Source organism: Perissodus microlepis, chromosome 22 (assembly GCF_051167445.1).
Source record: "Perissodus microlepis isolate ML-2025 ecotype Zambia chromosome 22, ASM5116744v1, whole genome shotgun sequence".
In the NCBI taxonomy this organism is placed as follows: Eukaryota; Metazoa; Chordata; class Actinopteri; order Cichliformes; family Cichlidae; genus Perissodus; species Perissodus microlepis.
The window spans coordinates 22,878,218-22,894,096 of NC_140481.1; the positions used below are offsets into that span (position 1 = coordinate 22,878,218).

Below are 15,879 nucleotides of genomic sequence, written 5' to 3' on the forward strand. Positions count from 1 at the left end.
AGAACACCATCTGTCCACTGAGATCCTTCAGCCAGGACACACAAAAAAACATCCCCATCAAATGCAGGATTAACACTGTCTGCACAAACATGAATGGACTCAGTTGTGAGTCACTTTAGGCTTGTATTTTTAAGTTTTACAACATGAATGCTTGCTTATTTGAACAAAAGAAAAGGACCTTTAATCCCATAATACTTTTATTTGGCACTAGTTCTGGGGATTCTTTTGTAGGTTATATGCAAATTCTTTAATGAAGACACAAATGGACAGAAACAAAGTCACACCAAACTCCATGCAAAAATCTATTGCTTTAGCAGCAAACATACATGCCTCCAAAATGCATCACAGGTCATAAACTCTCAATGTCATTTATGCCTCAGCAATGCCCATGGATTATTTCTGCATACAGTATTGCATCCAGACAAAAGTAACTGAAAAAATACAAGAGAAATGAACAAAAACCTCAATATTTCCAGGAAGATTTTTTTTAAGCTTGTAATTAATCAACTTGTAAAGAGCTTATTCAGTCTGAGCCCACTCGTTTCACTCCATCACAAGACTTGCTGTCAGCAGACCGTCCTGCTTGCTGCCCTCACGTCTCCCATTATGCCCTGAAGGATAATTTGTTTAAACAGGCTCGCTGTGCAGCTCACTGACCCGCTGTCTCTGAGTTGCTGGCTTTCTCCCTCTGTTTGTCTGCTGACTCTTTCTGCACCGTGCTGACTTTATCGGTGCTCATCTTTTCTCTACAGCAGCTGCTGTCTCATGCAGTTACACATAATGTCTTTTCTTTTATAAATGGCTCAGATAGAGGCCAGAATTTCTAACTAAACAAAACTGGCACAAGAATTATGGAGCTAGATGACAAAGAGTATTTAACAAAACAAAATCACTAAACTTTAAGTTTTCACATTATATTTCTTAAGAAACCCTTTCCCCCCTTTTTATTGCATTTTTTTAAAAATGTTTTTTTTTAGCAGTTGCATGTTAGCAAACAGCGCAATTTATGACACTGCATATAAAAATAGATTACAACTTGACAGGAAAATTAGGCTTTTAAAAAAACCTATTTATACACACAAGTACAGCAAGAAAACAACCAGTTTATAACTAATTATATCCACACAATGGTTCATAAAACTGATTTTGAACTAACTAAATCAGTCCTGCAGGGTTTTATTGTGGGACCTGCATTAACTGTGAAAAACTTTTCTAAGGTAAGAACTCTCAGACAGCTTCCTTGTGCAATTAAAAGTAGCAGGCAGTTTGCTAATCATCAAATGGACTTGGTAACTGATCATCAGCAACTGTAAGCATCTCTACAAAAAGCTGTTTTGGCAGTTTGCTGGTCTGTTGGTCAGGTGTGTCTTCTGAGTGAACGCAGAAATTCACCCCAAGGTCAGAAAAAACCCACAAATTCCTACAGAGTCCTGACTGAGGACAGCACAGTTTAGGTTTGCAAAGTTACATCTGAACAAATCAAAAGATTTCTGGATCAATGTCTTCAAATCCAGAGTGGAGATGTTTGGCCATGATGCACAGGGTCATACTAGTTGTGAAGCATGGTGGTGGAAGGATGATGAGTTGAGCTTGTTTTGCAACCCAACTCTATATACCAAAGTATTAAAGTAGTAAAATATGAGGCCATTGCTCTGACAGCTAAAGCTTGGCTGAAATTGGGTTGTGCAAGAGGACAATGATCCCAAGTACAACAGAAAGGCTAGGTTTCCCAATGGGTTCACCTGAAACCGTGGCTGATTGTGACCCACATCCGTTTTCACACCTTGGCTCGTGTGATATAGGCGGTTCATTACCCTCTTGGAGGACACTCCCATAGGGCTTAAAAATCTGGGACTCTTCACCATTTGCTCTTAGAACTGAAGAAGCTTCTCGACGAGAGGTGAAATGTCTTCAACAAAATTAAAGAAGTCCAGACGCTTTACTTTCCAAGCTCCTTAGACAACAGAAAGGCTAAAAAACAAAACAAAACAAAACAAAAATGAATCAAGGTGATGAAATAGCCCAGTCAGCGTCCAGACCTTAACTTGACTGAAATGCTGCGGCAGAACCACAAGAGACACAAATGCCTGCAACCAGCAGTCACTGAATGAATGAGTGAAGATGTTGTTCTTGTCAAAAGCTTCCTGAGCATCGTTAGTATATAAACACTCACCAAATACACGATATAACTCTTCATTTTCCCACTGCCTGTAACCATGCTGTCCACAATTAACTCTCCAGATTGAATTAGAAGTTTCAGGGAGGAGTTCGCCTCAGGATCATGACAGCACAAATCAGCAAAGACTGAGGGAAAAACTCAGGTGACACATGGGTGCTTGCAATATAAAGAGGCACCTTTTATCAGATCATTGGAGACATAGAGAGAAACAGAGATGAAAATAAATGTAATTTGCAAATGAGCTGGGGGACGCACCATATCAAGTAGTTAGGGAGTCGTAACGCCCTGGGACAAGAAGTGTTTAGAAAAATCCAGCTCGAAACATCAACCAAGGGACTTTTAAGGAAGCATCATGCCTCGTTCACAACTTTTAATTATTCTCATGTGTTGTCTTCCTTTGGCAGGTATGTAAAAACATTCAATTGTCTTCAGGTGCTTTTGTAATGTAAGGGAAAAAAAATCAAATACTTTTAAATACTGGAGATCCATTACTCAAGTCAGTGAGAGGGACAAAGTCTGCAAAACTCTGTGATGTTTAACATTTTTCTGCATGCACATTTGAGATTTGACTCTCTTAAAGCTGACATATTTTTAATGCATTTTAGTGCAAGATCTCCTGTTACAGGAAAAATGATTAATGATGGATGCTAACATGCTTGATTTGATGAGTTCAGGTATACTTTTCACATAAAGAGAGTTTTATCCCTTTAATTAGGAAGCTCTTTTGGCCAGGAAATACTACACAGAGGAGATTTGTAGAGTATGCTTATATTCCACTACTGTAGTTTGATTCAAATAGTGTAGATTGTTGAAGAAATCAGTTCAAGTAAGTTCAGTATGTTGGATTTGTTGTCGGTAGTGTTTTTAATTTTACTTATGTGACTGGTAAACATGAAATAAGTAATTTAGTCCAGTACACATTTTGTCTAAGACTTTGAAAGTTCAAGCACTTTTTCTTGTTTTTCAGTGGTGGAAAGTACAAATTTAACACGGTAAATCGAGCGGTTATTATATAACACTTTTCTATTACACAGTGTTTTATACACACTCCAACTTGGTTCAGTATTTTGCTCAAGGACGTTTTGGCACTGAGACTGAAGCAGCTGGCAATCAAACCACCAATGTCCCAGTTAGTAGATGGCTCGCTGTACCTCTTGAGCTACAGTCACCTCACAACACACTTACTTTAGTTACAATTTTAGTTACATATTTAAACTTTATCGTACACAACATGTGAAGAGTTTAAAAAGTGCTAACATGAGTTAAATGTAAAATCTAAAAGTGAATTATAAACAAACATTTCATGTTTATTCTCCAATGTCAGGCTTTTTTTTCTAATGAGTTTGACTATTTTAATTTAAAGTTTACTAGTTTTACTCATAAATATAAAACAAACTCAAAATTAAACATTATTATAACAATAACTTACTCAACTACAAGTGGACATCTTTAACCGTATACTTAATAACTCTGGTGAAGGGTGGTGCCCGAGTAGAACATGCAGAAGGAAGGACACATGACCTCTGCTTACTCTGTCTTAAAGCTGATTGCTAATGTAATTTTACAGTGCGCTGTTTGCATATTTACATTTGTTGTGTACATATCGTACACTTGGAAATACGAAAAGTAAAGAGAGTGTAACCTTTAACCCATTTTACAGTGTTTTTACTGTTGTCTTATGAATAGAAACATGTTTCTGTTAGAGTTTCTGTTATGACAGTTGTCTGCCGAGTCGGTGATAGAAAAGTAATTATCAGATGTTGCTGCAGTGCAGAGAAGCATAAGTTAGAAGAGAAGTTAAAAAGTGTCTCAATTACAAAGATATTCCACCAGGGGGCATCAACAAGTCTATTTTTCAATATCAAAATATGCATTCATCTTCTACGAAACAATTTGGCTTCTTTTGGAAACAAACATAATTGCAGTTACTGTTAGTTTGAAAATATCATCTTTCAGAGCCAAATCCTTTATGTTGTGACTGTCAGCTGATACAATATTGGAGTTTTAAGCTCTTGTTGTTGCAATCCCTGCCAGAGCTGTACAGCTGACAGTGCCTAACAACCACTGTTTTTGCCCCTCAGCCTGTTTGTGCTGTTACACCTGTATGTTTCCATCCATCTCTCCTCTGGACTGCTTAAAGTTTCCTGTGGAGTGTCCAGCTGGCCAGCGCTGCCTCTCCAGCGTAGCGTCAGGAACACGAGGTAAGAGCCAGATTTGTCTGCATTTATTAGATTAGATTAATTTCAGTGAGTCTCAAGCATGATGGCCACAAACTGGAAAATAAAGCCTTATTTTACAAAAGATTTGTGAGAAACATTTTTAGAAATGCACATTACAGTGAACAGACAATAAAGACGCTATTAGGACCAAGTCTAAAGTTCTTTTTATAAATCAAACCTTTCAGCTTGTGGTCACCGATCATACATAAACTATACAATAAGGACTGTTTCATGTCTTTGTAGGCTGCTCTTTGAACTGCTTCTCAGGGCCTTGTCTTTCGTCAGTGACTTAAATGTGAAAACAAAACCAGGTGAAAGAATGACTCAACCTTCAAACTTCTGTAACATTTTCTCATCAGGCCGGTTGTCAGCTCAATAGCACCCGTGATGTCAAATTATGTCTAAAAATAACACTCTGGGCTATCTGGGTGGGGCAAAATGTTCACCATGTCTCATCAGGGACAAAGTTCCCACAATTACTCTCAGTTTTCAGTATGAGTAATTTTAAAACAATCCCAGTGAGGAACTAGTTAAATTTGCTTGCCTGATTTAGAGTCTGAATGAATAATCTGCTGTCTCTTGTTTTACTGTACTTCGTTCTACTGCAGTTTTTGGACTCTGCTATCCTTTCTGTTTATATCTTGTTGTTTTTTGAGTTTTGGATTTCCTACACTCACTGGCCACTCCACTATGCACATCTTGCTAGTTCCTTGCTTTGATCTCCTTTTGCTGTACAAACTTTCTTAAATCTCTGTGTCATAGATTCAGCAAGCTTTTGGAAAAATACCTCAGACATTTTGGTCCATATTGTCATGATAGCGTCGCACAGTTGCTGTAGATTTGTCAGCTAAACGTTCGTGATGAAAGTCGCTCATTCCATATGAGTAATGTGAGCTCAGTGTCATGTTCAAAAACCAGTTTGAGATGATTTGATGACATGGTGCATTATCCTGCTGGGAGCAGCCATCAAAACATTGGTACACTGTGGTCATAAAGGGATGGACACGGTTAACAACAATACTCAGGAACAATATGGTGTTTAGACAATAATGAGCTGGTAAAATATCTCCTACATTACTGCACCACCGCCAGCAGCAACCTGAACCATAAATACAAGGAAAGATGGATTCCTTCAGTCTAGCCTCTGGTCTCTATGAGGCATTTTCACCCAGAGAACTGCTGCTCACTGAACAATTGATCTTTTCCGGCCATTCTCTGTAAACCTTGCAGATGGTTGTGTGGGAAAATCCCAGCAAATCACCAGTTTGTGAAACACTAAGATAAGACTGCCTGGCACCAACAACTATGTCACTTACTGCCATGCAGTTGGCTAATTGGAGATTTGTATTAATGAGCAGCTGGACAGGTATACCTAATGAAGTGTCTGGTGAGTCTATATTGCTAACATCCAGGTGCAAAAAAAATCAAGAAGTAAAACTAATCAGGCATTCAAAGTTTTCTTTGCTTTCACTGTTTTTGAAGCATTCATAATGTTAAATTTAAAACTATCATGTATAAATGTATAAAACACAATACACTTCAGTATCTATTTAAGCATAAACACATCATATCATCTCAATTAGTCATGATTCCATTTATGTTATATAACAATTAATTGAAAAATATATTGGATTTGCTGAGAAATGAGGATATAAAATGTCATTCTGTTATATTTTGGTGGGAAAGTTTGACAAAACAGATTTATGAATTCATGAGTTCTGGCTACATGCACGCTTTGTTAGGTTGTTGTGACCTTTGACATTCAGATTTTCACGAAATCAGATTATCCTTGAGTCCAAATAGATGCAAATTCCAAAACTGATAGACTTTTGGAAACATACTTAATCAGTGCATCAAATATTTTTTTCTCGCTTGCCGAGTGAACTATTCCTAAAAAGGCACAGTGTCCTGTGTCAAGAACCATTAAAAGTGTAGAAAATGGATTGAATGCTCTTTAAATTCCATGCGAAAAATAATAACAATAATAATATCCTTCTACTCCTCTGCTCTCACAGGCCCACTACAGCTGACGTTGTACGAAAAAAGCTGCGCAGTTGCCTCCCAGTGCGACGTGAGTGGAGAGAAATACACGTCAGGGGTCTCCTTCAACTACACCAACGTGTGCTGCGATACCGACCTGTGCAACAGTGCCGTGTCCGTTACTGCCCCCAGCTTGGTGGGAGTGGTGCTCTGCCTGCTGCCTGCGCTCGGGCTTCTGCTGGCCTGAGCAGCAGACGAGACGATGCAGTCTTATCCTCGATAAAAACAAATTTTAAAAATGAAACACATCTGTCACCGACTGATTTACTATGAAGATATTTTATTGGGACATTAATAAACCCTACTTCGTAAGATGTTTAAAGTACAAAATACATTTCAGCTGCGCTAGTAGTTTGATTTGATCGATGATTTAAGCCTGCTGATTGTGTGTCCACACTTTTACTTTTGATCCAGTGGACTTTGAAGTTTAGATGTTTTTGACTACATGATGGCAAAATGAGTGGAAAAAAGACAATAAAAGGCTAAAATAGTAAAAGATGGTTAAGAAACAAAGCAAAAAGCACAGTTTGGATAACAACGGACATGGATGACATATATATATATATTCTTTAAAAAAAAAGTTAAAACAGTTAATTGAGAAACAAACTATGCATTTAATGATTTGTCTAATTTAACATATTAAGTGGTCCCTGAAATTACATCAAGTCCTACAGTCTTCCACACACGGAGAGAAGAAATACTACAATATATTAGCACTAAAATTATTCAGACTCTGTCCCTTTAAACATCATTCCACTTTAAAAAATAGATAAAAATCCAACAATTCAGTCAAGTACAATGCATCATCTACTTGATCAATACCAAGCATGGCATTGCGGAGGGATTACAACCTCTGTAGAAAAAGAATTGACTTTGCTCCCGCTGTTTTTCTAATAAAGTTTAACTCAAGATTGTCTTCTTAAATCTGCTTAAATTGCACTTAGGTTTATTTTGTCAATGAGTTTCACCCTGATCTGAGACACACAACGAAGATGTTTACAGCACAAACTGTAGCCCGGTCCACACGTACACGGATGTTCTTTTAAAACTGGAATTTTTTGCTTTTGTTCAGAAAAAAATCATAACACAAAAATGCAAAAAAAAAAAAAAATATGTCAAGGGTGCTTGACATAATCGCAACAAGTGACCCTAACTGTACAGGAATGCTGGCCAATTAGAAGCCAGCCTGTTGTCAAAAAAGGGAATAAAGGCGCACACCTTTTCCTCCTGTTTCCCTATTGAGAGTCTTCACTGTGGACGGAGGTTTTAAAAAGCTTCCATTTAAATTTTTTGTGTGGAAAAAAGGGAAAAAAACGCAACTCAGAAACTAATTTTTACTACTGCACATGTAGACAGGGCCCATCCCTGAGAGCTCTCTATAAATGTTAGTTCATTATTTCCTTCACAAGCTGCTCCTAAAGTCAGACAAGGCGTGCTGTCCAGTAGTTCCAGTTCCTCGCAGCGAGTTCATTTCAAGTCACTTAAACAGGAATTTCAGACCAGAGGACTTCCTCCCAGGAGTGGATTAGTCCACAGGGCATCTCTGAGGACACAAGGCTTTTAAAGGATCAGGTATATTTTTTACTGTCAGCAAGTCCTATGAAAACACTAACAATGCATTTAACCTACAACCGGTTACAAGGCCAAAATTCTTGGTTTCTATCAAAATGTAGACGACATATGGACAGGAGATACTAGCAGTTGATGTGGTGCACTAATCTCAAAAAGTAAATCCACATATTATAAATGTTCAGACTATTTATATCAACCTGGTTGTTTTATAACTGTAGCTATGTTGATGCTTATCCTTCCCCTTTTTAAAAAAAAAAATGTCTATGTTTAGCATGTTTTATAGCACTTTAACAGGCTCATGGTAACTGCAGACTATTAAAAAATGGATGTAACTTCATGGTCTGAAGAGTGAAACCAATAGGGAAGTGCATGGCCATTGGGGTTGGACTTCTCTGGTTGAAAAGACCATCTATGGGGTAACAGCCTTTGGAGTTGTCCTGTGTAAACAGTTTCTGGAAGAGCTTAAATAGGCTGAGTTACTCATTTTGGATCATGCTGAATAAGAGAGAGTGGTTCAACAGCGTAGCAGTTAACATAATCGCCTTATATGTGAAAGACGAACCGTTTGAGACAAGGAGGCAATAAAACCCAGTCTCAAGGGACTATAAGCTAATGTAGTCCCTATATGTGTCAGGTTTGAAGGAGGTGAAAGTACCATAAATGAATAAAACAAAACATCGGTCCATTTTATACATTTTGGTCAGTCCAAGATGTATCTAGGATGCACATTGGCTAACGGCAATGACAAATTATTGACAAGTCATAAGCCAATGAATGCAAAGTTTCAAATCGGCTCTCGTTTGTCACATCCGGTTTCAAAAGATTGTTTAAAAAAAAAGGAAATGATGTCATGGTGGCTACAAACACCTTTTATATAATCCGTAGTTTTGGCTTCTTTTGGTAGCATTCAATGGCAATGCTTACACAGTGCTTACACCAGATAAGCAGTAGAAGTAATTCATCATGTTAGCAAGAAGACTAAATGTTATATTTTGTGCAGCTGATTTAATTTGTACAAAGCGTTAGAATTAGAAAGCGTTTTCATGGGAGTAACTGACAGTGAGAAACACAAATACGCTTCATCCAGCGCCTCCTTCAATACCCACTGGGCAGCACTGAATAAATTACTGGCAATGGGCCCTCACAGCGGATCACATAGACGCTTGGTAATCTTAAATAATCCTTCACGCCTGCTGTGTGGGAGCACAGAAAGGGGAAGCCCGCCTCTATTGAAACAGTTTCCTGTCTCTGTAACTGTTCTTCAGCGAGACCCGGTATGCACCCCTTTCCTCTCTGAGGTGCACTACAAAGAATAAGCAATCTAACACTTAGACAAAACTTGGCTTTTAATTAAAGGATAAAAAAGATTTTGTACTGTAAAAAGGCCTTGTTCCCTCAGTAATGAAATAAAGTCCATGTGAAAGGCTCAGTACAAAAGACTCTTTGGCAGGTGATCTGGAGCTGATATGCAAATTTCACTTCCTTAACCAGAGAAACGAGAGCTGAATCTGCCTGGGGGAAGCCTGCAACGTTACATATGAAAAGTTTGATCTGTCAGGCAGCCTTGTGTCTGTTGAAATTACAACCAGGAAAAATAACAAAAAACCCAAAACATACTGTAGCAACTGTCTTGAAGAAGAAAGGAACAAGAAGCGTCAGTGTGTATCTGCTCATGGTGAAACTGTACATAAGCAGGGCTGTAGTTAGAAGAGTGCGATGACGATGTGAATGTGCGCTCCTGCGAGCAACGTGGTCGGCAACCGGAGAACGTGACACGTGAAAGAACCCATCGGAGGAGGAAGTTTAACGGGGTTAAAAGTTGCACTACTTGCATGTAATTGCTTTCACTTGCGCTTTCCCGAGCTTCCTTGTTTCCCTTGCTGATGTAAACCGACCCAGTTTCAGGTGAGGAAAAACAATGTAAACTAGCGCCAACACTGCGAAAGGTGATACTGCCGTATAAGGGTGCAAGAAATTAACCTGCAGGCGTAACAAAAGATTCCTGCAGCGCTCCAGTTTACAAAGAAAAGCATCGACCATGCTGCTTGCAGAGTGAATATTCATGAGTGTGTGTGTGTGTGTGTATTTTGTGCTTTCCTATGTTGCTCTGCTGGTATATTCAGAACACGTAACCCCCTGTTCTATCCCTACTTGAGAGCTTTAGCTACAGAGGAATAGGCGAAGTAGATCTCTTCGTCAACCGGGCAGGTGGAAGAGAACTCCTCCCTTGCATAGGCGGCGTTCAGGTACCTCCAGAGGTTTGTCAGACTCTGAGGGATGGTGAAGTTTCTGTATTTCAAGCACACCACCTGCAGAGATAGAGGGCGGGAAGAAATAGGCATAATTACAAAAAAACAAAGCAAAGCATTGACTCATTCTTATAACGCATCATCCTCATGCTGCACTGCTTTAAAAATCACAAGATCACCTTCACGATGTGGAGCTTAGGCAGCAGGTTGCAATCAGCCAGAGTGAGCACCTGGCCATCCAGGAAAGGGCGTGACGAGGAAGTGAGCTCATCGGCGCTATTCTCGTCGATCTCATCGGGAAGTGGGGAGCCGAGGTAGTCATCTAGCTTCTTCAGAGCCTTCAGGAGGCCTTTCTCTAGATCTGAGCACATGGGCACACACAGAAAACACTCAAGCATTAAGTATAAATAGAGGTGTCTTGATATAAATATATTTAAACCAGCAGCAGAGACGAGGTAGGAAAAGCTGCACACAAACATCAGCAGGTGACGTGTTTACACTCAGAGCCTAATGTTATTAACAGAGGCTCCCTGCTGATTTTCAGCCCATCGGGGAACTGACAGAAGCTGCTCAGCACAATTTGATGCTGGAAATTAAACCAGGCACTACTCTAACATTTACTTTATTGCACCATAAGTCTGAGTGGAGCCGACTTACTTTCATTGGTCTGAGGGTTTGAGTTCTTGACGTAGGCAGAGAACTTGGAGAAGACGTCCAGGCCTGCCGTGTTGGACTCTGGGTTACGAGCAGCCAGACGAGGATACCTAGATGTCCAATAACATCATAGATCACATCAAGATATAAATCTTCAAGCGATTCGTGTTGATGTGCAAGAAGTCAACAAATGCATTTGCAGCCAACGGTTTATTTCGTTATCATTAATCTATTCATTGCTGTATCTACAACGGAAACACCTGCAAAAATGTAGAATTAGATAGTTTAATCTCACAAAGATTCAGATTTAGATCTTATGGTTTGGAGTTGGCGTGCAGGGCCTACTTTTTCGACTTGTCTACAAAATGTTGCCTTTTTCCTGCAAAATTCAAAACAATCAATCTGTGCTCAAAGCCTCCAGAGACATCTCTTTGTGCCCAACAAAATTGCAATATTCAGATCATTATCAGATCAAACAAGACAGTTTGTGTTATCTGTATCAGCACTTCAGAGATGAAGGGAAAGATTACTTTGGAGGGCAGAGATGCTCTTCCAGGAACTCCTCAATCTTGTTGGTGTCAGTTTTCACCTCGCTGCTGTATAACAGGAAGGGAGGCTGAGCACCCGGTGCCAGGTCCTTCAAGATGTCTGGCTTCCTGAAAGCGGGACGGAAAAAGTCCAGAAGACAGATGGAGTAGAGAGTGAGTCAGAACAGAGAAAGACAAAAAAGGGAAAAAAAGGAGTGTAAAGATTTCCAACCGCAGGAAATTACCCATGTGAGCAGCTACAATGTGTCCAACTTTCACCTAAAATCAAAGCGTGGCAGCTTTTTATCTTTTAATGAATGAATGAAATACCCCAGGCTTTTTCAGTGCCAGCTTCACTTGGGGCCATTAAAACATTAAAAGTGTAGGCAAATGTTCCCTTGTTGCGCCAGCATTAGTGAGAGAGACAGAATAAACAAAAGTGGCCATACAGAGCGTGAAGGACGAGTGCTTTCACCTCTTCATATCCACTGTGGTAACGTCAAAGGTGACTCCCTTAAGCCACAGCACCATAAAGAGACGCTGAGAGAAAGGACAGTTGCCGATGCTCTGACCATCGCTTCCTGCCTGGGAAACAAAAACAGAGAATATTACAATATTACAGTAATGTTTCCATCTATTTTTCTAAGACTTTCCTCCATAAAATGCTGGAAAATCTGCTGTGTTTCTTCAGGTCAGCGATCCAAAAACGCAAAGAAAAGCCTTAAAATCTTCGCCGCACATTTGGTTACAGTACGCATACTGCTGATGCAGAAACGTGCACCTTAGTTTTTCACCCGACCTGCAAAGTCAGCACACAGGATGTCTGAGTCAAAACAAAGAGAAATATACATCACCACACATCACATTTCCTCAAAGAACTCGAATCGACAACTGAAAGTGAAGACGTTTGAGCAGGATGGAATAGCTGCTGTTAAACAAAAAAGAAATTCAGGGTTTTTTGGTATGATGGAAATAAAGTTCTAATTTCTGCCTTTTAAATCGCAAATGTACAGAGTTCATCTGCTTGTCTGATTTGTCTTTACAGCAGTAATTTTCATACTATCGGATAAATTGGAATATAATTATTGCATAAATGAAACAAACTATGATTATTTAGTCTGCACAAGGCTGTTTTAAACACTATAACACAGTTTATAGACCCAATCATTAATCAGCTCCAAAAACAATCCCCAAAATGAAACTACCTGAAGCTTGAGATGCAGCATATGTTACTTCTGTTACTGCTGAGCCATACGGCAAATTTTAGTATGGATACTTAAGTAAATATTGGGCAAATATTGCCAATACTAGTACTGATACTAGGGGAAAGCAAGGCATTCTGAAGAAATTAAAAAATTTTAGAGCAACAAAACACACCTTTCGGTTTTCATGTCTGAAATGTAAACGTGGATTGACCCACCCACCCCTAACTTCTTTACTGCTGTAGAGCGTGGAGCACCCAGCCCTACACAGTGCTGTAGGGCATGCTAGTTTTGATCTTTAGGATCTGAAACGTGGCCTCATCAGGCAACCGCCTAGTGTTGTTAACCACAGTTCACGAGAAACTACATTTAAGAGGTCAATTTAGAGAAGTTACAACAGCATCTTTCACCCTGAAGAAGGTGGGGGTGGGAAGCACAGGGTGGCGCACATGTTCACACAGAGAAATCTTTATGTGTGAAGTGAGCCACACTGGTTAGTATGTTACTGCCTGTTTTTGGCTCAAAGAAAATGAGATTAGCCTGCCTGGCCAACATACTAAATATAGACTAAAGTCGGCTGGCTGTTATCTTAATGTGCGTTTAATTAGATTAGCCTTACAGTGGTTTATAAGCCCGGTGAGTCAGCAGAGGGGGGTCTGATTGACGTCACTATTACAACAAATACTGCATGAAAATAAAAGATAAAACAAAGGCGGCTTGAAGTCAGCTGTAAGGACCGTGCAGGTGTCAGAGACAGGTTATCAGCATGTAATAGAAAACACACTGAGCGTGCTGATGAAACAATAAGATGAAAGAAGCCCGAGCAGACCGGCTCAGCCCACTAAATAAACTCAGGGCACATAATGTCGCCCGTGTGCGCGTCACTCTCTGGGTGTGATGCTTTCCTTCTCTGCGCCCATTCACTCTCTTACCTTCACGAAAAGTTCAAGTTTGGGCTGACCGGCGTCGCTCATCTTCACCCGTAGCTGCACGAAACCTATAAAGAGAGAGACACGGGCGTTAAAAAGTTTCTAACACGAAGCCCGATCGAGCGCAAAGTCGCCTTTTCTGAGCCAGAAACAACCGCAAACGCGGGGAGCCCAGCCCATCTTCCGCTACACAATATCGGTGACTAAAGTGACAAACGCGACAATGTAGCAGCTCCACGGGCGTCACAAAGTAAATCCACACATGCCGTGCGCTCCCGAAGCTCAAAATTCACATAATTTAGAGTCAGTAGAGCTTCTAACCTCACAGTGCTCGAAGTTCTCGTTGCCTGTTGCTGGTTTCTCCTCCCAGTTCTGCTGCTGAGTGCGTGTGTGTGTGCGCGCGTCCGTTGGCTGCAGCGACACAATCATCATCATCATCATCATCATCCTCCATTTCCTGGTGGTGCATGACGGGCTGCGCTCTCGGCGAATAAAAGCGACCGTAGTATGAAGGAGCGGTCTGTTTATTCACGTTAAAGAACGTTTATTTCAAAGCAGCAAATAGAAGCACAGAAAAGTCACCGCGGAGAGCCGAGCTTGGAGCAGGCGGCGTGTTACGTAACAGCCACCATGAGACGAGCACTTGGTAGCTTTGGGGAGACGCGTTAAAGGCACTTATTCACTGGTTATGGGGCGGTGGCTGATGTGTCTGACTGTCCCATATACAGTTAGGGTTGTAGTTTTTGTAGTTTTGCCTCTGTGCACAACCACAGCGGATTTTTATATCAAACCTTAAACATCTGATTAAAATGCAGACTTTATCAATAGGAAAAGCTGTAAAACTTACGAAAATACAGTTAAAAGTCCAAAAGTTGATCCCCTCTTTCACATTTTCCAGCCTTCCTCGCGAACGCCTGCCAAAAACTGATTTCCAATGTTTCCACGTGTTTTTTATGTGCAACATCTTTATGTATGTTGGTAAATAGACTTCGGTGAAAAGGGTTTACAGATTTTTTATATATCAAATTTAAAAATGGCCTGTTTTCAAGTATCTTTATAACTCTGTGTTATTGTACTTACATTATAACCAATCGTGTCCTTTGTCCACTTACAATATGTTTACAGAACCATTGTTATATTTGTTGCAATTCTGCTGCCCTCTCGACCAGATTACTCTTAAAAAAAAGACATTTTTTTGTGAACGAGATTTTTTAACTGCATAAATAAAGGATATATAAAAATCCCTGCCAAAAACTGATTGCGGCTTCTACTTTGTTACAGGAATGTTGTTTGTGGTTCAAGATGACTTGATATCATTCATCATATCATACATTTGACATGTTTCACATATTATAGACCCGGGGGCCTTATGTTTCAACACCCCTGGTTTAAACAAACGTGCTTAGTTGATGCTCAGTCCCTGATTTTAAGAGGCTCATACATTATTGTGCTCACATTGTTAAAAACTGCAAAGCATGCTTGTGACTGAGTTGGCCATTGCAAAAATATCCCAGTTCTCTGCCTTGAAAATTTCCTGGGTTTCTTTAGTAGTTTGCTTTGGCTCATTAACAATTTTCACTGTGAAGCCTGTCTGACCTGTTTTTCAGCACTTGACTCAATCTGAGCAGAGAATATAGCCCATCCCGTTCAGTAGTCACATTGTCAATAAACACAAGTGATCCGGTTCCACTGACAGCCATGCGAGCCCATGACATAATAATACCTAAACCATGTTTGACAGATTCCTAGTGGTGTGCAGATCGATACTGAAATATCGATTCTTCCGATACCAGTAATTTATGTTCTAGAATCAATTCTCATCAATATCGATATTTTAGTACTTTGGAGTAAATTTGTAGTTTTTCATTAACAGGAACACCGTGGAAAGAAACTATGTCATTCGGATCGTCTAAATTGGAAGGAACTACTTCCTCTTGCCTTTCACAGACATATGCGAACTACGGCTGAATAAATGTGTCAGCCCCTGGCCTGCACTCACAACAATGGCTGAGCGTGAACGGAGTCATGTGTGGACGTATTTTACCTCCACAAACGACCGAGACGTGGTTTGCGATACATGTGGCAAGACAGTGAGGTGTTGTGGCAACACCACTAACCTAGTCAAACACCTCAGAGTAAATCATATCACAGAATATGACGAGCATATGTTGAGGCGAACTGAAGAGGAGGAGAGGGACAGGTGCTGCTAGGGGAGACAGACGTCTATGGCGGAGTCCTTTAGTGCTGCAGGCAGGCAACATGTTCAAATAGCACAAAACTTCAGATTTTTTATTTATGCATGATAATT

The 15,879-nt window shown here is 40.1% G+C and overlaps 2 protein-coding genes across 2 annotated transcripts; one reads left to right on the forward strand and one right to left on the reverse strand.

The window, feature by feature from the left end:
* The first annotated feature begins 2,272 nt into the window (after positions 1–2,272).
* LOC146363195 (uncharacterized) lies at positions 2,273–7,574 on the forward strand. The gene is made up of 3 exons (XM_084919562.1): positions 2,273–2,583; positions 4,261–4,380; positions 6,414–7,574. The coding sequence occupies exons 1-3, from the start codon at positions 2,532–2,534 to the stop codon at positions 6,623–6,625; spliced, it is 384 nt and encodes a 127-aa protein (XP_084775688.1). The 5' UTR covers positions 2,273–2,531; the 3' UTR covers positions 6,626–7,574.
* clic1 (CLIC family member 1) lies at positions 6,699–14,020 on the reverse strand. Its single transcript, XM_084919561.1, has 7 exons — positions 13,893–14,020; positions 13,575–13,639; positions 11,916–12,025; positions 11,444–11,569; positions 10,917–11,023; positions 10,439–10,620; positions 6,699–10,319 (listed from the first exon to the last, which is right to left on the reverse strand). Exons 2-7 carry the CDS (start codon positions 13,614–13,616, stop codon positions 10,158–10,160), a joined length of 729 nt encoding a protein of 242 aa, XP_084775687.1. The 5' UTR covers positions 13,617–13,639; positions 13,893–14,020; the 3' UTR covers positions 6,699–10,157.
* Positions 14,021–15,879: the final 1,859 nt, after the last annotated feature.